At 42.8% G+C, this 22213-nt stretch overlaps 1 protein-coding gene and 1 long non-coding RNA gene across 3 annotated transcripts in view; one reads left to right on the top strand and one right to left on the bottom strand.

Moving 5' to 3' along the window:
• Positions 1–11785, top strand: part of LOC125181959 (uncharacterized) — a 54952-nt gene extending 43167 nt beyond the window's left edge. The window contains exon 3 of the long non-coding RNA XR_010824998.1: positions 11480–11785. This is a non-coding gene — a long non-coding RNA (uncharacterized lncRNA). The remainder of the gene's footprint in view (positions 1–11479) is intronic.
• Positions 11786–12430: 645 nt separating this feature from the next.
• SPOCK1 (SPARC (osteonectin), cwcv and kazal like domains proteoglycan 1) overlaps positions 12431–22213 on the bottom strand; it is a 289273-nt gene continuing 279490 nt past the window's right edge. For both annotated transcript variants that reach the window (XM_066977321.1, XM_066977322.1), the window contains 2 exons: positions 18374–18511; positions 12431–17330 (listed from right to left, as the gene is read on the bottom strand). In XM_066977321.1, coding sequence (XP_066833422.1) covers positions 17140–17330; positions 18374–18511 — 329 coding nt within the window. In that variant the 3' untranslated portion in view covers positions 12431–17139. The remainder of the gene's footprint in view (positions 17331–18373; positions 18512–22213) is intronic.

Here is a 22213-nt window from a genome sequence, read left to right as displayed (position 1 = left end):
GGATTTAGGTAAGAGCAAATGATCCTGGTAATTCTGGTTTCTGTTTTCCAGATACCCCGGCACACAGCTTCCCAAAGGGGCAGGCAAAAAGGTGCCTTTTCCTCTCCTGTTTTTGTGACATGCATGATCAATAAATGTTATTGGCTGCACTTCTAGTAGTTCAAAAAGGGGGTTGCTTTTGATCTATTAGGGCAGTGGTACTTAATTAAAAATTGATTGTTAAGGGACTTTACTGATAAGTAACAGCTTTTTTTTTTTTTTTAATATATGCATGTAACTTTATTTACGTATAAAATGTAATTCACAAGCACTAAAACCTTTATGCAAAGCCCCGACTGGAACACAGCATGTTTTGTTTCAAGCTGCATCCACACCTTTCAGCCTTGTGCCAAGCATCCCTGCTGTCCCTGCTGCAATCCCTGGGCACTTGGGTACCGTGCCACCGCTGGCTGCATGGGTTTGGGATGTATAAATCAGACTTTTCTGGCTGCAGCTGAGTGTTGGCTGCAGGGTGGTTTTGCTCCATAAAACTTAGTCACCCCGTCGTCCTCCTGTGATAGCTGAAACCACAGGCATCCTGGGGGAGCTCCCCAGAAATACTACCTCATGTTCAGCCCCATCTTCTTCTCTTCTCCTACTGCTTCCTCCTGCAGAGCTGCTCTGCTCCCCTCTCGCTTGTCTCGCTCCACTCACATCATGGCTTTGTTGAGTTTATGTATATAAATATGCATATATTTTTTACTACTTTGACTCCATGATTTTGTCTCTCAGGGCTTCAGTTAATACCGTCTTGCTTCTTTCCTTTTATGCTCCTTACGTCCCGAGTTGCTCAGTCTATCACTGCATATCATCCTGTCACTCTTTGCCATGCCCATTTACTGCTGCCGCTGCTTCAAGCTGCGGCTCCACCTAAACAAGTGGGTGGATAAATTACCCGGAGGCTGTGCATCACACCCCAGCGATCCGCGGGCCATTCAGCACGTCACATATTCCCTGGACACAAAATGACCTTTTTCCTCCACGGACTATGGACAATAAAGGAGGTGTTTAAAATAGAGTGGGCTTAAGGTGACAGAAAGCCAGCAGTGATTTACCCATACTATCTACTTTGATTTATAATTTGTGGCTTCTCTGCTGGGGGGTGGGCGAAAAAGGGTTGTTTTGGCTTTCTATTTCTGGATTATGGTGTGGAGGGTCAAAAGCAAGCTTTGACTTCCCGTGACCTGAAGTAACATGATAAGAGTTCAGGAGTAAAATAACAAATTACCCTTTAAAATGCGAGCAGATGTCACGGAGAGTAAATTGGGCACAGAAATTGATTTCATGGTATTTGCCTCCCGTGTTGAGGTAACCCACGAGGGAACTTATTTAGGCTGTCAGCAATTTGGGGCACCGGCTTCTCTCCCCAGACTTGCAAAGTACCAGTGAGTTTTGTATGCTCGTGTCATCGGTTCTCGGGAAGTAACACGCTATTGCTGACAACAACCAGCAGCGTCATTAAAACGGGATAGAAATGGGTATTTACCGTTCACAATTTGCACCACCATGCCCTCCTTCAAATAAGTTGAGCAGCTGCATTTCCAGTGAGAGCTGCTGATCTCGGTCAGCTTGACGTTAGCGGTTTCTGCTATCCAACTTTGCAAAACTATTTTTCCTCCCTCGATCTCAAACACACAAATAATTCACTTAATTCTCAGATTCTGGAAAATGGAATCATCATCGTTAATCGCACACTCCCTCTGCTTTCCTACCCACAAGGTGATTATTTTTTTTGTAAAACAAGACATTGGCACTTTTCTGTTGCAGCCACTGTTGAGCGCAGAGGATGTTTGTACTACGGTGTTATAGCAATCACAGCTCAGCAGCAGCTTTCGTTGTCAGGCTGTCGACAAATCAGGACACCCTGGGTCGTGTTCATTTATTTCACTCTAGCATAATTCCCTTTGCAGAATTTGATACCGTGGCAAATGCATCTAGTTAATAGATTTCCTTAAGCAGATAAAATAGGTCATATGTTTTTAAATGGTAAAGGGTGTTTTCATTTGTTAAACACTGCTTCCTGTTTTCAGTCATTTAAGAGGATTTTCACCACACAAACTGATCCTAAAAACACTCCTCACATTATGAATTTATCTTTGTAACCGTAATAAAACCTTCATTTTTTGCTCAGTTTAACACAGCAGGCTTAAACATCTATTTAGCATGACAAGGATAAATCTGTGTTCTCTATTCACAAAATAGGTCAAACGTATTAAAAAGTATGCTCCAATGTCACTTAATCATCAGATACTAACTTTGCCATAGTAAATACCCAGACTTCAGGAGAAGAGCTTTGGAGTGAAAAGTTTTAGAAGAGTATTGTGGTGTTTGGGCCTTAGGGACGTTCAGAAAAAAAGCTGAAATGAGCACGAGCTGTAATTATTCATTTTACAGGACTCTGCTGGCCTGGAGTAGGGAGGGAGGTGCTGGTTCATCTGCTGCACCTGAGCGCGGGGCACCAGAAATGCCTGCGGCTGCCAGGGGCTGGAGCTGCGCTAGGCGTCATGATTTATACAGCTGGCTGCGGATGTCACCCATTTGTCCTTCCCGTGTGACCCACAAAAGCACCGTTATCTCCCAGTAATTAGGTCCGTGGGGCAGAAATAGATGTGCTATCCCGTGGGGTCACAACGCGCGGCTCTCACCGCACCTGGAGCTGGCCCTGATGCAGCCGGGAGCTGCCGGCCCTTTCCGATGGCCGCATCCAGCACCGTGCTTGTGCAGGTGCTTCATTCAAAGCACACGGAGCGTCCCATCGACTCAATACAGAGCTGATAAACACTTGTGTAATAAAGTGCGTCGCAGTGCTGGCTGTAACAACAAGAAGCTCACTCCTGGCTCCGGAGAGGCATGAAAATTGTAATCAGATGAACTGGCTGTAGCACAGCAGTGCCATTTGCATGCGTATGATGTTGTTTAACTTTAGCTGTAGTGTGCTCATTTTTGGAAAGAGAGTAAGTGTGCTAGCAGCAGCTATTGACCTTCTGAAATCCAGTGAAGTGCTGCAACAGTTTGCTGGGTGGCTGGGTTTTGGTTTTAAAGAACTTCAGCTTAGATGCAGACATTTGTGGATGCATTGGTCCCTCCTGCATCCCTCCCTTCGGCTGTCTCAGTGCATGCAGGGCCCCCTGGGCAGCTCCAAATCAACGTCCTGCATCCACACTGAGCATGGCAGCCGAGCCCAGCTCTGCTGTCAGCCTCCCCACGGGGCAAGGTGCGGGGAGGTGGCAGGGACTTGCTGAGAGAAATGAACCCGACTTTGGCAATTAATTGTGCAGCCGACTTTGCAGTCATGGGCATGCACAACTGGAACTGATGGAGTTTCCTCTGCCTGCTAAGGAAAGCATGAAACAAATTATTTTCTGTCTTTGGACAGTTTGTAGTAGAGCCGTGAGGGACTTCTAATTGGAGAGCTAATGTGCACTTTCCAGTGATTAGGTAAACACATTTTTTTGTTATTTATTATAGCTTCCATTGCACAGACTCAACTAATTACAAAAACGTCCCTTGTAGAAACCATTTACAATTTTAATTCCAATTATTTTTTGATAATTCAGAAACATTTTTGCTACTATTCATCAGAAAGAAGAAAGTTAATCCATTCATTACCACACTGAATGGCTAATTTAAAACCAACCATGGATTATGAAGTCAGACTGAAGGTGAAAAAACAGGACCTTGCTGTGCGGAAAGTTGAGGGGGAAATAGCTGTAAAAAAAACCCAATAAATCATAGCTGAAAAAAATAAATCATTTGCAGAGCTGTAGAAGAAAGGCAGTGCTCCACCTGGAGCACGAACGTTCCCATGTTCAATGAGCCCTTTTGTAACGGCAGCAGTGAAAAATCAGGGACATGCATTTGCCCAAAATATCTTCTCTGAAATAGCTGTAGGTTAAGGAAGCCTGTTTAGTGGGCGTCCATTAATGTCAGATTCCCACGGACTTACACGAGGGTTAAAGGAATCTCGACATGGATAAAAGCAGCAGATCCGTCCTAGGGAAGCAGCCGCGCTGGGTGCCAGAGGAGGGGGCTCGTTGCTGCTGTGCCCCAAAGACACCGTGAACCCACAGCCCGTCTGCTGTTAACTGGAGCTATCTGTTATGTGATAACTTTGCCAATAAAATGCTAGTTTTAACTCAAAACATAAAAAGATGAAAAGATTCCAAAGACCCTCCTAAACACTGCAGGATGACAACGAATCTCCTCTGATGCGTTCCGCTCCAAAAATAGCAGCTCTGGCCCTCCCTGGTGCTCGTCTCCTTCAGCAATGTGCTTTCAGTGGAGCTGTGCTGATACGTTTCTTTTAACATAAATGACCTTTTTTTTTTTTTTTTTTAAATGTACCCAACCTGGGAATTAAGCATCCAGTCTGATTTTCCCATTTGTAAGATGTATACATTACATCCGGTGTTATTACACAAAGCTTCATCTCTAAGACATATACAGCTTTTTTCTCTGTAAAGTGATTATGCTCTTTGATACGCAGCCATATGAAATCCTGCAAAATATGCTTCTGACTCCCCCATTTTGTATGCCAAACTCCAAATTTAGAGACCCATAAAACTAATTTATAGGATTCACTGTGAAAAGCTCTGATTTCAATATAAATAAATAATTTCAGAAATGTGTTCTTACTTAAATACACTTTTCCAAAGACAGTTTTAACCTTCAGAAATGGATTGCTGCTTAAAAAGGGCTCAACAAGCCACGAATGCAGCTTTTAGGTCAGAAAAAGGAAAACATTTCAGTTTTGGAATGCTGTCCATCTCGCAAGGTTTCTCTTCATAGGCAGCTTCGTGCATTTAATGGTGCAGACCGAGAGGAGGCAGTCTGGGTTTCTCAGCCGGGCAGAGCTGGAACATCTGGAAGCCGTCTGTCCTGCCGCCAGGGGCTGGGACACTGGGAAGGGTTTTCAGGTAACAGGGCAGAGCGCAGGATGAGAGGATATGGGGAATATCATGTGGGAGCCCTTTGATTTGGTCTTTGAGTCCTTTAAAGACACACCCCGTGTTTTTCTTGCAGCCACTGTTGTAAACGGTATTGAAGTGAGCTCCAGAAATACACACAGAAAGTAACTAGAAAAAAGCAAAACCATTTGGAGGGCACCAGGCTCATTCAGCAGGAGCTATTGTCTCCCACACCCCAACATGAACCCTTTCAAACATCCCCAGTCTCTTTGCTGGGATTTTTAAAATCAGCCTGGAGCGGTGTGCCACATCTCCCTGTTACTGGTGCAGCATCGCCCAGTTAATTGGGGCTTTTGCTGAGACAGAACCTGATTTGCTTTCAGCAGCTCACAGTCAGACACGGGTTGCTTTGGACCTTGTTAACATAAATCTTCCCTTGCAGCCTTGCTGGACAGAAAAGATCAGATCACAGGCGCAAAATGCTCTGAGGCTGTGGGGTTCGGTGGCAGAAACCTCACAGGAAAGCAGGTCTAGCAGCTGCAGCAGAGCGACCCCGGCTGAATACTGGGCCTCAAAACCCACAGGCACAAAGATTTCCTCTGGGCCAGAGTCCCTGCTGAGCTGGCATTTCTGTCCGTACTGTGCTATATCCCAGCAGACTGCTTGCTCCCTCACAGATGTGTGACTTTTCTCTTCTGAAAATGAGTCTTTGACCCAAAGTGACCTAGGGAAAAATCTTTTCTTTTTCCTTCACCTTACTCTGAAGGTGGGATGAGACTAAAACTGGAAAACTATTAGCTCAGTCACAGCTTGGAGCTGCAAACTGGTAAATTGAGGTTGAATATTGTGGGGTATTTCCTGGAGGATGCTGGAGCCATGAGAGACTTCGTGCTAGGAAGCCATACACAGACTGGATCATTCCTGGCAACTGATGAGCACAGAAAGGAGGCAAAACAATTGATCAACAAAGCTGAGATGTTTTCCAACACTTCTGCTATCTCACAGAGCCATACACAGCAATGGATGTGGTAGATGGCTTCCAGAGGCCAAGAGCAATGCGCAGCTCTGGACAAGGGATTGGGACCACTGAGAAAGCGAGTACTGGCCAATGTGTTTGTCACCTCTTTGGAGAGCTGCCACCTGTTGGAAAGGCCAAACTGCCTGAATAAATGAGTAAAAGCAGGTAACACGTCCCAGAGAAAAGCACATTGGATGTCTTTGCAGGATGGTGGGAGGATTTGTGCTTTTGGCAGTCTCTGCAGGGCTGCGCTTCCTGCCTCACCAGCCTGGGCATGGCAGCCTGTGAAGCTCCCAGAGCAACAGCCAGGCATCAGGACAAATCCCTCAGTGCTGCTAAGAAGCAAAGTGACCAATGCAGCAAGAGCTGGGGGGCTGCACGCCGTGATCCCAGCTGAGCAGGGAGCCTTGCTGCGGCAGCACTTTGCTGGAGAGGCTCCATTTGCTCCCTAACCAAACCCCGCAGTGGACAGCAGGGCTCTTCAGTGCTCATCATTAGAGATGATTACTCCAAAAAGAACACCGTGTCTGAGGTCCACCGGAGCTGGCAAGGCTCAAAGACCCTTTCGGCCCCCTGATGTTTGCCTGGAGCATTATTTTAGCACGCTCCAGAGGGACCCAGCAATGCTGGCTGTTAGGGGAGCAGCACAGAGGGAAGTTGTATGATTTCTGAGAGCTTCTAATACTCTCCTGGGAAAAGAGAAACTGCACCGAGGCCTGAACCAATGTGCACTTGATGAGCAGGCTGATGAATGCTCCCAATGCAATTCCGCATGTAAGAAACCTGGAGAGCAAGACTCCACAGGCAACAGCTTCACAAGTTTTTATTCCCTGCCCTAGAGTCACTGTCATCTTAAAATTCTCTACAAACATGAAAACAAATCATCCTGTCAAAAAATCAAGCATTAGAAACAAATTATGCTCTCTAAAAGCATCTTGGCAATATAATTGATAAACTGCGAGTGTAGGAAATAATTGAAAAAGTGGGGGGGGACATGCAGGATAAATGACTAAAATAGGAAAATAATGAACACGTGTAAATAAGAGCCACAAACAATAAATATAAATTATGGTGTGACAAACTGTAAATAATCAGAGCATTTCAGGCCTGAAATGTGATCCCTCTTCGGGGAAAACTTGTGTTGGTAAATCTAGAAAAGGCTGAGAAAGGAAAACGAGAAGAGACGCGGTTATCAGGGCTCCTGGAGGTGGCAGGTGCGATGGATTAGCCCTTAGCTCCATTACTCAAAACCTGCGCTCGCTCTGTGGCAGCATGGTGCGTTACCAGACCTCCTCTTCCTACCTCCACCCCGCCATACAAACGGCCCTGGCACGGGCGATGCCACCAGCCTTTTGCACCCTGCTGTAAAGAGATTAAAAGAAGAGGGGTGACATTTATCTTCCCTGGTTGAGCCATTTAGAAAGGGATTTTTGATGACTTTTGTCTCCTGATTCACCCCACTTTCCCCTTCCCTCCCCAGTGTCTTGGTGTCCATGGGATATTCAGAAATAAATGGCCACTGTCCTTAGCTTCTCCTGCAGATGCACATGTCAAGATGGCTGTTTGGCTTCTGTGAAAGATTTTAACCCATCTCTTTGTTTCCAGGGCCTAAATCCTTCCCACATCCCCGGGATTAAATTCTGGTCAGGCCCAGCCTGTGCCAAGACCTGGCCGTGCAGGCAGCGCTGCGGCCTGCGTTGAGATGTGACAGCCCTGCTGCAGAGGTTGGGAAGCAGCCGAGACACGGGCCGGGGATGGGCCAAGTGGTGTGGGAGGCGATGTGAGATGGATGAGGGCTGGCAGAGCTGCTCCCCGGCCTCCTGAAAGCCAAGGCGAGGGAGGGGAGGCACTTGGTGGTAGAGATACTTCGTGCTCCGTAGTGAGGGGTAATAGTGAGACGAGAAATGGCATTAAAATGCAAACTACTGACAGTGGTGATTTCTGTGGATAGTCCTCTTCCATTAAGTGACACAGAATCCATCCCTTTACGCCTTATTTCAGCTGTGATTGCTCCCGAGGAAAGCTCTGGTCACAGCCCATCCGACAGGGCCTTTGAGCAGAGCTCGGCGTGTGGTGCTGCGGGTAGCAGAGGGGCGGCTGCTCGGGCTGTTGTCGTACAGCCGTGCTGGCACTCGTGTTTGGCACAAAGTGCTACAAAATGCTGCCAACTCGACTTGGTGCTGGGGCTGTACTGCTCCGTACTGGTGTCAGTGGTGGCTGGTGGTGTAAAACAGCAGCGAGGTTGCTGTTAGGGGCATTGGAGCCGGGGGGCGGGGGGAGCAGGTTTGAAATGCTGTGGTGCAGATGAAGACAAGGTTCGCCCTCCAAAGTACGTGCCTGTGCAGCAGCCTGAGAGCCCTGGCAAGCTAATGAGGTGCCTTGCACTGCGGGGCTGGGGGGAGACAGGGCAGCCAAAATGTCCTGATGTCAACGTAACCCTACCAGCGACGGTTTGGGACACGGCCTTGCTCCAGTTTAACAGGGGGTTTCATGAGACTCAATTAGCGAGGTTATTAATTAATCAATTATGTAAAACAGATGAGCAATCAGATATCCTGTTCTACAGTGATACAGCTCATTGTTAAAACTTAATTAACTCATAAGCTTGGGGACAAAATTAAAAAAAAAAAAAAAAGAAACACAACAAGAAACAAGGGAAAAAAAACGACCACCTACAGAAGGATCAGTTAGGAGAAAATGATTTCAAATGAGGCTGGAAATTGGCCTTGAGACCAGACGGGACCTCAGCCCTGCTCTGAGAGGAGACAGCATTATTTTAGGTAGTTTAACAAACAGCCTGATGTTCCTCTCTACCACAGCAGCCAGATGAACCAAACTGCGCTCTCTCGCTTGCCAAAATAAATATATGACAAGTCCATTTGTGTAACTGGATATACTGCCCACCCGTCAAACCTGGCTGAAGCTGCCCTTGGGGTGGGAGGCGATGACTGGGGGCACTGGTTTGCAACCCGGCTCCTCTCCCGCAGCCAAAGCCACTGCAGCACAAGTCAGGGAGCAGCAGCGGCACTGTCAGGCAAAGGTGCCAAAAGCAACGGGAATATTGATCTGCTCTAACAGCCCCTTGTAACCCACCGTATTTCAATGGCCTACATTAATCTGTGGAAAACCTACATCTTGTAACTGACGTGGTTTTATTTAATTTTACTTTAGGCTAGTAGTTATTTAGGTCAATTCCTTGCCACTTGTGATAAATTGACGAGTCATCTGTGATGGAGCAAAGCCGCGTCTGTGTGTTCCTGCTCCTGCAGACTCTTACTTGGCCATATTTGCATTGACTGTTTCTGCGATATTCAGCATTGAAAAATCAGTAACAAAACCTGCAAATAATATCAGGTTAGGTAATATGTTTTCAAAGCATAAGCCAATGTATTTCTGGACCTTTCTTCTAACAATATGCTCAGGGGTGGATTTTCCCATGTTTAAGGGCCAGATTGCAAATGTATTGGCTGGGAATGGAAGTGGAGTCATGCTCCAGCAATGATTTTTATTGAGTAACTATAGATGGGGAGAGGCAGTTACTATCTGGCAGAGACCCTGCATTTTAAGTTTTCTTTATGAACTCTCTCTCTCCCAACTCTTTAGTGTGGAATTGCAGGAATTTATAGTGAGTCCTGAAAGAAGTTGATACTTGAGACCAATAGCTGCCAGACACCATATTTCTTTCTAAATCTGGTGTTAGCAGTGGGGTTTCTTGCCAAGCTACAGCTGGAAGGGTGGCTTCATAGGCATTTAAGGCACACATTAGAGCTTTTTACATACCTTTGCCTCATTATTGGGCTGATATAGTGCTGGTAAAATCTGAATGCACTTACCTTCCTTCTGGACCACCACTGTTTTTTTTCTTTTTTTTCTTTTTTTTTTTTTTTTTTTAACCTAGCTTTCAGGGATTCATTACAAGCAGTTACTAGCTATTGCACACAGGGGACAGGAACAACACAGCTCATAGCAAAAACCTGCCTCTGTGGTTTGTGGGTTGTGATGGACTGATCCTGAGCTGCTCAAGTCAGTGGGAATTTTCCATTGGCCTGAAGAAAAGTAGGATCTGTCCTGAAAGCATCCACATTCAGTGGGTCTGTTATTCTTGTTCTCACTTATATAAATCTATTTGTTTTACCCCTTATTTTTTTTTCTTCTTCCAAGACTGCATAAAGCCTGCTGCTCTTCACACTGCCCAAACCCCCTCCAGAAAAGATGGTCCTGTTTCAAAGGTGGGAGTGCTCAGAAAGGCAAAAGCTTATTAATAACACTCTGCCTCCTTTTAATGTGTTTGAAAAGCTGTACAGTGTGCAAAGCTATTGTGACATTATTTTTTTTTTCTTTTTAATATCTCACGGTTTGATTGTCAGCATTTAAGAAAAATGAAACTAATCATCAGCGAAGGTGCTGATGCTAATGATTTATAGCTGGTGTGGCTTTCAACAGAAAAATTCATGCGAGCGAAGACTGTGTGTGTGCATGTGCGTGTAAGCACACATCTGTCAGGGGAGTTTTCAGAAACAAAAACAAGTATGGTCGTTAGCAAAATGATATTAGGAACATTGGAAAAATATTTATATGTTGGAAAGCAGAGGGGAAAAAGGCAATTTCCTTGTAAAACTTTAATCTTGTAATTTGTCTCGTGTGTCCCTTTTCAGACAGAGGTATTACTTGGAGGGACTCAGTCATCCTCCAGGTAAGAGGCATCCCTGCTAATCTCTTTACCTTAAGGCCAGAGTGACCTTTTACCATTGCTGGAGAGGTGTTTCAGCAGCAGACACACTTCAATATCACTTGGAAGGCAAAGAGTGTATCCCTTAGCTGGGAGTTCATGAGAATTAGTCCAATATTAGTCCAAAATAGAAAAGAGATTCATGGAAAAGCTAGATATAAAAAAACGAACCTTATCGAGACATGACAAGAGGGACATAATCTGCTACGAGTATTTTAATGTATGAAACCCAAGGACCCATTCACATCATTTAGCCAGTACAAGTTGTTACAGAAGAGATTATCAGCATACAAGTTGTAAAACACCAAGTCAGCCTTACATGGGCCATATAAGAAATTCCCAGAAGTGGATATCCCAAAACAGGGGAGTCTGATGACAGCAGTGACTGAAGCAGGAAGGTAGTCACAGGAGGGAGCTGCTGGTTTTCTGTACAGGGGTTCCCTAGGGATGGCAGTGATGGGGCAGATGATGCCCAGCTGTTCGGGCATTTTTCAGCCCCGAACAACACTTCTCAGGGCAGATGACCCCAAAACAGCATGTATAAATCTATAACTTGTATATAGATGAGGGGTGTGTGTGTGTGTGTGTGTGTAGCAATGCATGCGTGACACAAAACAAAGCTTGCAAGATGCCTGCAGTTTTGAATCTCAAAGGGATTTGAAAAAAAAACAACAAAATATCAACAAAACACACTCTCCATTCCTTGACCCTTCACCACAAGTAAAACTTCATTAGCAGCTCACACACTTTTAAATTTAGGATTTTGTTTGTGTGTTTGCCTTCCAGCCCCCACTGCCACAGAGTCTGGCATCTGGTGCAGCTGAATCACTTAAATGTAGAAGACCAAACACTTCAAAGAGTCTTGTGGGTTTTGGAAAGGGAAAAGCTCATTTCTTCTCACGAGTCAGGTAAGGCAGCATACTGCAAAGTAATGTGGTTTACCAGTAGTAAAAATTAACTAATGAATGAGATCAATTTAACAGAAATTTAAGGTAGGTTCTGGACAGTTTCTGGTCCTAGATGAGACAGCTCAGCCAACAGCTTAAGGACAGACATGTTATAAATCTATTAGATGAGATTGTAATTGCATAAATCTTTGCAAATATATTTCATGCTTTCATGTGGTACTTTAATATTAACTAAAATATTTGCACATGCAGAAGAAAGGTGATAACATTTTTAATTCTGTAATTAGCACTGTAATAATGTTTCCTGTTTAAACTTAGTTAATAAAATGGAAGCCAAAATTTAGTAACAGAGCCACAAAAATATTTATAAGTGAGAATGGCTTCCCCCCAGTTGTATTCAATGTTTTTGTCTTCATTTATAATGTATATAACAATGTGAATGTGGCTGTATTTATAGAATTACCCAGAAACTTCAGAAGAGACACAGATATGTTGTGATTTGCAAATGGGGGAGGAAATAACCCTGAAAGTTTCCCCACCCCCTTCTACAGCTAGTTTCCTTAAAAAAAAAATATATAATTTAATTAGAAAAGTTCTGGTTTTGGTACAGCTATTGCTTTCAGTTTGGTTTCATTTCTGCTTTTAAAATACAGCTTTCTAGAGACCTTACATTAACTTCACAGATTACAGCTGACATTGAACAGAGGTAAAAGGTATAAACCAAATATAAAAGACCATCCATTTCCATGCATGATTAAATGCTGACTCAAGGTACTGCTGTATTTTTGATCCCCAAAGTTTAATAAAATTTAAGACAGGCAATCAGGAGTCGCAGACAAATTAAAATTTATTGAGACAGACAAAAATGCAACTATTTCAGACTACAGTTAAGCATTTACAGTTAACCAAAGAAATATAGCAAAATGTTCACATTCCACTTAACTCCTTATGGAAAAAGCATTCAGAATTTACTATGCAATTCTACTTACTATGATAGTCTACATCCATCTACAGTAGGGACATCAAACTGAAACACATAGTATTTGGATCTCTCCTTACAGATCTACACATTTAACAGTAACGGACATCAACAGCATTGAGAAAAGTATAAAAAGACCAAAAACCACCTACTGTAGAAAGGGCTTTTTGATGTATAGTAACTGTACAAAGCAGTCTATGTATTAAAGGAACTTGAATGGCATACAGAAGGGACTGCAATAAAAGCCAACAAATGTAGGAAGCTAAGCTTGGGCGATCTGGTGGTCTGTATTGAGTGATGACCTTAGATCTATGTCAGTTGCTGCTTGAGGGGAAAAATGCTACAAAACTCTAATATCAAAATATTCCCATGCCAGAAATGTACACTGAGACTAACAGACTAGGCTGGAGAGGCAAAGAGAAGCATTCACTAACAAACAGTGTTGTTTTAAATATAAACTTTACATTTTCAATATAAACTGTAGAATAAATATTAAATAAACATTTCTAATGGTTTAAAATAATAGTACAGAACAGCTTAAAAAAAGGCAAAAAAAGGAAAAGGATTCTTTGTGTTCACAGCAAAGGCTAGTAATGACCCAAAAAACCCAACTGTGCTGAAATCTGAACTCAAGGAGATTTTGATTTAACCACAGTAGTTAAAAGGACACCTTGAATCATAAATCAATGCCTAACAGTATTTCATAGTCTCTAATATGAAAAGAAAATGAGATTAAAAATTGGTTTGTGTCTCTAAAAGAATGGGACAACTCTGATTCCATTTTTCACAATAAGAAAATATTTGAAAGGTCAATGACTTGATTCAGATGGGAAGTTCTGCTTTGAAAAAGAAAAAGAAAAAATAGGAAGAGAAAAGAAGAAAAAGTAAAAGGCAAAAAAATAAAAAGAAGAAAAGAAAGGAATTCAATTAAGCCGCAGGCAAATTAAATCTTTTACAAAGCATGAAGAATGAAAGGGGCTTGATCCAACAAAGAACTGGTTCTTGGTAGAATGGCTCGTTTCTTTTAAAGAAATAAAGCATCTTCTTAGAGCAATGTCTCAAATTGGACACATATATGTACCTAATGTGTGTCTATAAATATATATATATATCTACACACACACATATATGTATATAAATGTACATAAACACGTTTACACAGCCTGCAGGTCTCCCGACCACTGACCGATGCCAGTGGATTTCAGAAGGGCTTTGTTAAATAGCTTTGTAGTTTTTGGTAAAATACTCAAAGCAAATTGCAGTCTGAGCTGCCACTCAAAGCACAAACGTTTGTCTGACGTCTGCCTGACAAGGCTGCGACACTTTATTATTTGCTATCATTCTTTTTAAACTGTGCTATAGCTGTAGCCTACTGAACTAGTCAATAAAATTGTATTTTCCCAATGCTGGCCCGGATTCAGAAGACCATTTGGAGCAGGTGACTGAATGATCACCTGGATAGGGATGGCAACATGAACCCAGGCCAGTGGGGCTGTGTGCACATGTGCATGTAAGCGTGTGTGCACGTGTGTGCCTACAGCCACACCACCTGCATCTGCCATCCTGCCTGGCTGTGCAAGGCTCAAATCCGTCTGACCAGGACCCACATCATGTTAGAGCTGGTGAGGCTGAGCGCTGGTAATTGCTTTATAGCTTAAGAGAAAGCCATAAAACCTGCCAACTCTGCTTTGGAACAGTTTCACGTGTGAGATTACAGCTAGGACAGGCTCAACGGGGATGAGAGTTGGATGCTGGTGGCACCTCTGCTCATGTAAACTGAAGGATGTCCACAATCACGTTCAAAGACTTATTTAACCAGCTTGCACGTTTTGCAGCAGTGATGGACCCAGAGTCCGGGCTGAACACACTAGGAGAAAGAAACCAGCCACGGTGGTTGAGCTGCAAGCTACTGATGGTGTTCGATTGCTTCTTCCAAAAGCATACCATGTAGAGAAGCAGAACTGCTGGTTGGAGCTGTTCATGTTACAGAGCTGCATTACTTGCTACGAAAGGTAAGTAGAAAAAGTGTGTGTGCGTACGCTGTGCAGCTCACGGGCTAAGATTTGTAACTATTTTTTTTCAAAAGCTATAGGAAAACCAAGGGAATTGAGGCAGGGTGGAGTGCAGACCTTTCACAACTTATGGTGATGGCGGATTTTTTGGAAGGATGCAGGGGTGTGAAACAATTCACAACAAATGCCTCATAAATTTACAAATCCTGCTTCATTAATAGCAATTATGCAGGCTTGGTATTTGTTCCCAGATCATCGATCTAGACAAACAGGAAATGAAAGAGGAGGCAACGCCTGAGCCCCTGCAACACATGGTGTCTGAAAGGACTGCCTTTTCTGTATTGCTCTTCCACCCATGTCCAAATGCAGAGGTCCTGCACAGAGGGGGGAGATGGGCTGCAGAGCCCTGACAGGTTTTGCAGTGGGAATTGGCTCTGAAGAGAGGTGAGGACCACAGCTCCTGGGAAAGAGTTTCTGGAAAAGTGACTTCTGCCAACCAGCATGGTATTTTCCTGCTTTTCTGGCATAAGGGAATTCTCTGGAATATGTTTTGACTCCATACTGTCACCACATCTACAGCCAACATTAATTCAGAGGAAAAAAAAAACAGTCTAATTATTTCTCTGTGTAATAAGCACATTTTTCATTCTGCAAAATAAATCTCAGGCAAATCATGGTCACTGCTAAAATACTTACAGCTGCTTCCCAACCCAGCAGCACAATTATGGTACCCGGAAAAACATCCAAAGCTATGAGTCCCACCTGCTGGACTGGCAAAGAGCTCACGTGCTGTCTTTCCCTTGAGTTTGAAACCTTGAAAATGCCTTGTCATGTAAGCATCCACGCTGAAATGTTTACATGATTAGGGCTTCCATTAAATGCTTCCAACCAATGTGGCCCTTCCTCCAAGTTCTCCCAGCGAGAGAACTGGCTCTAGCACACTGCTAAGGGCTGCCGTATGCCTCCCTGGTGGTCGGTCACATTTACTCAGCCTGACCTTGAGGAGAAGCACCGAATGGCAGTCTCTAATCATGAAAGCCACGAGGCAGACAAGTCACACAAACACACCCAAGTCACGCAGCCAGAGGGGGAGCCACGGATGCTCTCAAAGTGTGCGCTCACCACCGGGCCAGAGTTATATACTAGCCACCTACAACCAAAAGGCTTTTTTTTCCCTTTAGAAATATTGATCTGCCAAATGCACTCCTGCTGTAACTCATGGACATCAATGGGCAGCGTTTCTGAAAAACAGAAAAAATAATGAAAGGTCACCACAGTATATTCTTGCATCAGAGAACTGCCATGGGAAAGGACACAGCAAATAATTTAATGTCAGTGTGCTGTGATACAATTGTAGAGCTATAAATACAGGGATGATGCTGAGGGAGTCACAGATTGTGTTTTAATACTAGCCTCTTTTACGTGTGTGTTAGGAGTGTGCAGCTTGTCACGCCGAGCAGAGGAGTTAAGCTTTTGAAACACTCCCACTTAAAACTGCTATTTTTAAAAAGGCCAAATAAATATTAACTATTTAAATTATAGAATTGACAGCTTATTACTTTTGATGGTTAGTGTCTTTGAAAGCTGTACAGCTTTGTGATGAGGGATTGCTTAGAGTGAATAAAGACCAGACAGACCCACGGTGTGTGAGCTGGGAGCAGAAGCTGCCCGTGTGACATTAGTGCACTTAGTGCAAATGAGTTCAGACAGAGGCTGAAGAATGCCTGTGGAGGTGCTTATGTTGCTACAAACTGATGACACTCTCTTTGCTCGAACACTTTGCTCGACGGACTCTATTCCCTGCCCACAGGGCTTGGTCCGTGATAGCTGCAGGTTCTCAGCATCTCTCAAGATCAAGGCCATGTTGCTTAACCAAAATAGCGCTGTCAGAGAGCTGATCTATGCTCCAGTGGGTTTGGTTTTCAGCGTGGGCTGGACTAAGCCTGTTGGACTCATTCTCAGAGAATGTAAGGAAAATAAAATCAGCACCAAACCAGTGGGTTTCTTTCTGGATTAAGCCCCTGCTGCTAGGAAGCCAGAAATCAGTATCCAAAGAGACTTACTCTACAGGAACACAACAAATATGGAATAGAGAAGGAGACACCTACTTTTCCTCTTTCATGAAAGAAAAATTACTGTTTCTGATATGATTCAGGTAACAATTTATGATACAAATTGTCTATGTTTGATAACAAGAGAAGGGCTTCTAAACCTTGTACCAGTTTGCTGAGCCCCTTCTGTGATTCGTCTTTCACACAATATATTTCATAAGCTGTGCAATTGAGGATTAAGACATGAAATGTTTTTGAAACAAAATTCATTGCCCCTGTGGATTAGAACAAAAATCCCCCAAACCAACTGAACAAAAGCTGAATTCCAAACAGTCCTCGCTGGAAAAAAAAAAATTGTCTTCCAAATTAAACAGACCATACAAAATTAAACTCAGTAGAGAGGGAATATTTGTGCCAGGTACTCTCAGATACAATTGCAGAGATATGATGTGACTTGCAATATTGTGCAAAACGTGAGTCCTTAGAATGATGGGCACTACCATATATAACCAATTTCATCATCCTTATCATCATCTTCATCTTCGTCATCTTCATTAGCTGCTCTTACGTGAATCTTCAGTTTTCCTTCTTTGTCTTTTTTTGCTGCTTCAGGTTCCTCTTCCAAATCATCCAGCAACACAACAGATCCACCACTGCCAAAATCCCCTGAGGTTTCTTGCTCTTCTTCTGAAACAGGTAAGCGGGAACAGTCATTTCCTCAAACGACACCCAATCCCTTGTTCGTCACTACCCTTGTCATTCAAGTCCATTTGCAGTGTTACTTTTAAAATTAATTCTCTCAGCTGTTCATGAAACAACCTCTAAATTCCAGCTTTTATTCTGATGGGACATATATATATATATATATAAATATAAAAATTTACTCTAAAAAATTTACTTGCGTGAAAAACTATGAGTTACCCTACACCCAGATGCTCACCTGATTTTAAGGTGAGTATTGACTCAGTTCACATGCATGCAGGCCAGAAAATAATTACTCATTTGTAAAGACTTTCAATGCATCAATGACTAAATAAATCAGGCTAAAAATAATCCACAAACTGATTTTATTTAAGTACATAAAACATGCTTTGCAAGTACCTCTATTTAGCCTAACACCACTGATTCAGTTCTGGGCAACCCAGACCTTCTAGATCTCCCCCCCCCCCCCCCCCCCCCCCCCCGCCCCTTCCTTCTGGAATTAGAACAGCTGCATCCACAACCATCACTAAAGCCCAATACCACTGAAATCTTGTTTATTTAGGTATAATAGCTAACTGGTGATTTTACATACCTACAGAATATTGTACCATCAGCATTTTTTTGGCTTCATTGCTAATTCTTAACATTTTACAATTTGGCCTTCCTTTGTCTGGAAAGACATTGTTCACAATATTCCTGTCAATGTGTGCTCCAAAGCATACAAAACAATATATTTAATAACCTTGCATAGCAGTCCCATAGCCTTAATTATTAATGACTACATATACCAAGCTGGTCGCAAAAATATCTTCCTATCTTCCTTCTGCTGTAGTCCCTCAGTCCAAAGGACAAAGATGTGTATATGGGCCCATTTGTAATACGAATGGGAAAATACAGGAGCACTCTGAACACTGGTAGTTATGTTTCCCTGTTGTCACTTGTGTTATCGTACTTCATCTTACAGCAATGGCAGGGCTTACAACGATGTTAATTCCTTTGCTATCTGAGGAGAGACCATCATTACTCACCACAACTAACTGTCCCTTGTTTTCTTGAGCCGGCTATCTCATTCCCGTACTTATCAACACACCAGCACTGCCCTGTGCTGCCGTGGCACTGAGTGGCTTTGTAATAACCCTCTTCATTGCACCGCGGGATGAAAGCACCTGAATAAAATATAAGGTATAATCAGTAATACAAGCCTCTATAGGACCAAGCAGGCATATAGAGTGTTATGAACTTTTCTCAGTTACATGAAGATCTTCACAATGTTGGCAAGGAAGTACTTGTGATTATCTGGTGCCTAAAGGGGAGCAGAAGTTATATATGCTTAACTATTTTCAGCCACCCTGGTCACTGCACAGTGCATGAATGTTTGTGATAGCACATGGAGGGTGAAGGCATATGCTACTAAAGATAGGTTTTGTCTGTCTCTGAATGATTGATATTCCCAAAGAGCCTCTTGCAGATTTAACTCTGGGTTTTAAGCTTTTCTTCCCAACTGGAATATTACCCCAACTTCATTAATTCTGCATTTCCCTTCCATTTGCACTCCTTCAGTGTTTATCATACAAGCCTTTCCACAACACTGTAATTATCCCTGGAAGGTATCTGCCATCTGCTTGCTATTCATATTAATCGCAAGCACAACTTCTGCCTTACTGAGAGTTCCCATGCATAGAAGAACTAATGAATAAGCTTTACAGAGAGGGACAACAGGATCTGAAATCCCTAAGTCTTCAGCTTTGAAGCCTAAGATTTATCTCACAATAAAACCAATACAGTTCAGCCCTGCAGAATGTGGTTCCTTCTGGCTTCCACAGACAGGCAAACTCTCAGGAGGAACCCGAGTTATTGTTCCCACCACTTTCAGCAGGTACAGTAAATGTTCTTCAGTATGAAAAGCTCTCTTGCCCTTTGAGACTAGTTAGCTTTATTCTCAGGGGAGGTCAATACACTCATTTTCCAATCTTTGCCAATTGCTTCAATTTGAAACACGGCAGAAACCCACCCTTGCCCCAGATCTCATCTCAAATGACTTTTGAGAAAGCGTTTTCTCCTTTGTCAAAGACACCTGTGATTTACTGGTCACACAGTAAGTTTTTAAACTAGTTCCATGTGTATAGCATCTCTTCAGACAATTCATGTGTCAAAGGGTCTATTTCCACTACATTTCTCAAAGAAAAAAGTGAATGAGAAGGTGCTGCCCAAATGCCATGAAATTTTCTATAGAAAAGACATAAAAGAGGACGTCAGTCAATTTCAGATATATATATATATATATATGAATTCTTGAATTTCCAAACTCATTGCACTACAGATCTTTTCTAATGTTTAAATGCCAATAATGTAGTTCTGGAAGATCAGAATAGAAATCTTTGAACATCAGCAGAAATCTTTGTATATCTGATCAGTTTTGGAGACTGCTTTACTTTCATTAATGAAAATATTTTAAATAACTTCAAAGCATGGTCTTATGGTTGGTTTGCTTATGGGAGCCACCCCTATATTCATGTGCAAGTGTAAGCACAGTGATGACTACTGAAGACTCATTTTTGCTATTTATAAAAAAATGGTTCTAATAATCAAGCATATGTATTCACCTTTGCAGGTTTTTGAAAGTTACTGCTGAATGTTTGATCCCTTATTTCAGTATTTTACATATTTATGCTCATGGCCTCTCTTTGTTAAACACTTCAGGTGTTTATCAGACTATTCAATACCTTGGAAAAAGTGCTCTGGTGCTGATTTTCAGCTGGTGGAGCTCCCCTGCTATATCAGTTGTGCATCTGGCTCCAGGGAACTACCAAAGGGGGAACCTACGTGGCTTTGCAGCGTGAGCAGAGAATGGTCTCTGTATTTTAAATTGTCTCATCCTTTCTCTTTTCCTTGGGCAATGCAACCTTTCCCTTCTTTGAAGCAGGCCTTTTCACATAGTTTTACTGCTTTTCTTGTAAGGTATTAAAATGTTCCATGCTGACTGTAAAAGCCATAGATTAGAAAAAAAAAATACGGCCCAGGCTCACTGCCAAGATAACTATGTGTGGAAGGGATTCACACTTTGGGTCACAGTGTGGAGTGGAAGGTGCTTCTCTTTCTGCAGGGGAAGGTTGTGCTAATTTCTATGTGACACTGGAACTTTAAATATTTAGCACATTAGCGTCACGGTGTTTGCCAACCATCAGGGAGAAGACTGCAGCATGTCCTTGTCAGTGTGTCAGGTGCAGATGATAATCCGGTGACAACAGAGAATCACTGGAAGCAAGTGTTGCACAGAGTGATGGTTCATCCTGTAACCCCCCACAAAATCAGCCTCTGCGTGCATTAGAAACAAGCTCTGCCTACACGTTTTGGTGGTATGAAGCATGGCATCCAAACACTGCACTTAGCAGGGACATTTCCCTCCAGAATTTGGTTGGGCATCCGAGAACAGCTGTGCAGTTTGGAAGGAGAAAGGAGTTCCCATTTCCTTTCCCTTCTATGCTTGCGCAGCCAGCACTTCCCCATGCGTGTGGCCCTTTGTGGTGAGGGCTGCTGCTAGAGCAGCTTCACTATTCACCACTTCACAGCCTTAGTTGCTCCCCACTGACTTCCTCGGGCTAGGGAATCATGCTTCCCCTGTCTCTCTCTGTCCCCACAGTATTTAATTATTCCCTGCAAACTGGAACAGCACTGCTGCACCTATATCCTCTTTATGGAGCCAAGTCTAGGTCTCTTAGTTCTGCATTCTTTCCTTATCTATACAACACTCCCCTTCCTCAGAGGACATGGGGAGAATAATTATATGCTAAAGATAGCGAAGCACACAGGTAAAAGCTTGACAGAATTAAGTGCTAGTTCCCTGTATTAGCTATTATACCAGCTGAATTCAACAGGGCTGATATAGAAGAAAATAGTGATGGGAGCAGAAATTTATTACCTTAGTGATGTGGGAGTAGCATTATCAGGATGCACAGTTGTATGCTCTAAAAGTACACTCTCTGCAGTTAATTGTACTCTAGATAAATCTGGTAGGAAAAGATGAATAGTGCTGTTTACTTTTTAATTCAGTCCCCTGGGACGCTAGACTCTATTTGAAAGTCTCCGAATTCAACATATCTAATGGCAATTGCTTTGAAGTACTTTGTTGCAACTGTCATGTGTGTTGAAAAATATATAGAGAACAAAATATCAAAAGTCATCATTTTTTATCAATGGATACAAGTGAACAGAAATCTTCCTCATGCACACTGTCCAGACTGTAAATGCTGTGCTCTGTATGTCAGGGACAGAGAAGGAAAGAGCATAATTAAAGCCTAGTTTCTCTGAAAATATTCATCTCTCTTTTCAATCTTTACTGTTGCTACAAGCAGTATTTTTGTCACGTTTACGTTTGGTTTTCCATTTGCATGACTTTTCACTCAGTGAAGAGAAAAGACACAGTTTTCTGCTGTATAAATAGCCATGAGATCAGATTAAAACCTCACAGACAGGTGTCATTATGCAGGCAGACTTTCAAGGTAGGTGAAGCAAAGAGCTCTTCTCCACAATATTTGCTAGCTTATGGAACAATCTATGCCTGGCGCTTCTTGATTTGTTGAGCTTACCCACTTTTACCCCTTATTTTTTTTAATACAGATGACTAGGAGTTATTTGTGGTAAGGGACTGTTGTTACTGCTGTAACTTTGTCATTTTGCTACTGTGATCAGATCCCAGTGACATGCCATACAGCTGCCTGTGTGTTGTACTACCTGCAACACCGTCATTATTTTTCCCACGCACTGGAACAAACCACTTATGTTTCAACCTAGATGACATTTATTGCATACAGCAAATAACAGCAAAGCATAAAATAAATATGGGGTAGCCAAAGCTATCTATTAGGAAC

This window comes from Anser cygnoides, chromosome 14, assembly GCF_040182565.1.
Source record: "Anser cygnoides isolate HZ-2024a breed goose chromosome 14, Taihu_goose_T2T_genome, whole genome shotgun sequence".
Lineage (NCBI taxonomy): Eukaryota > Metazoa > Chordata > Aves > Anseriformes > Anatidae > Anser > Anser cygnoides.
This window is presented reverse-complemented; position numbering and strand designations above follow the sequence as displayed.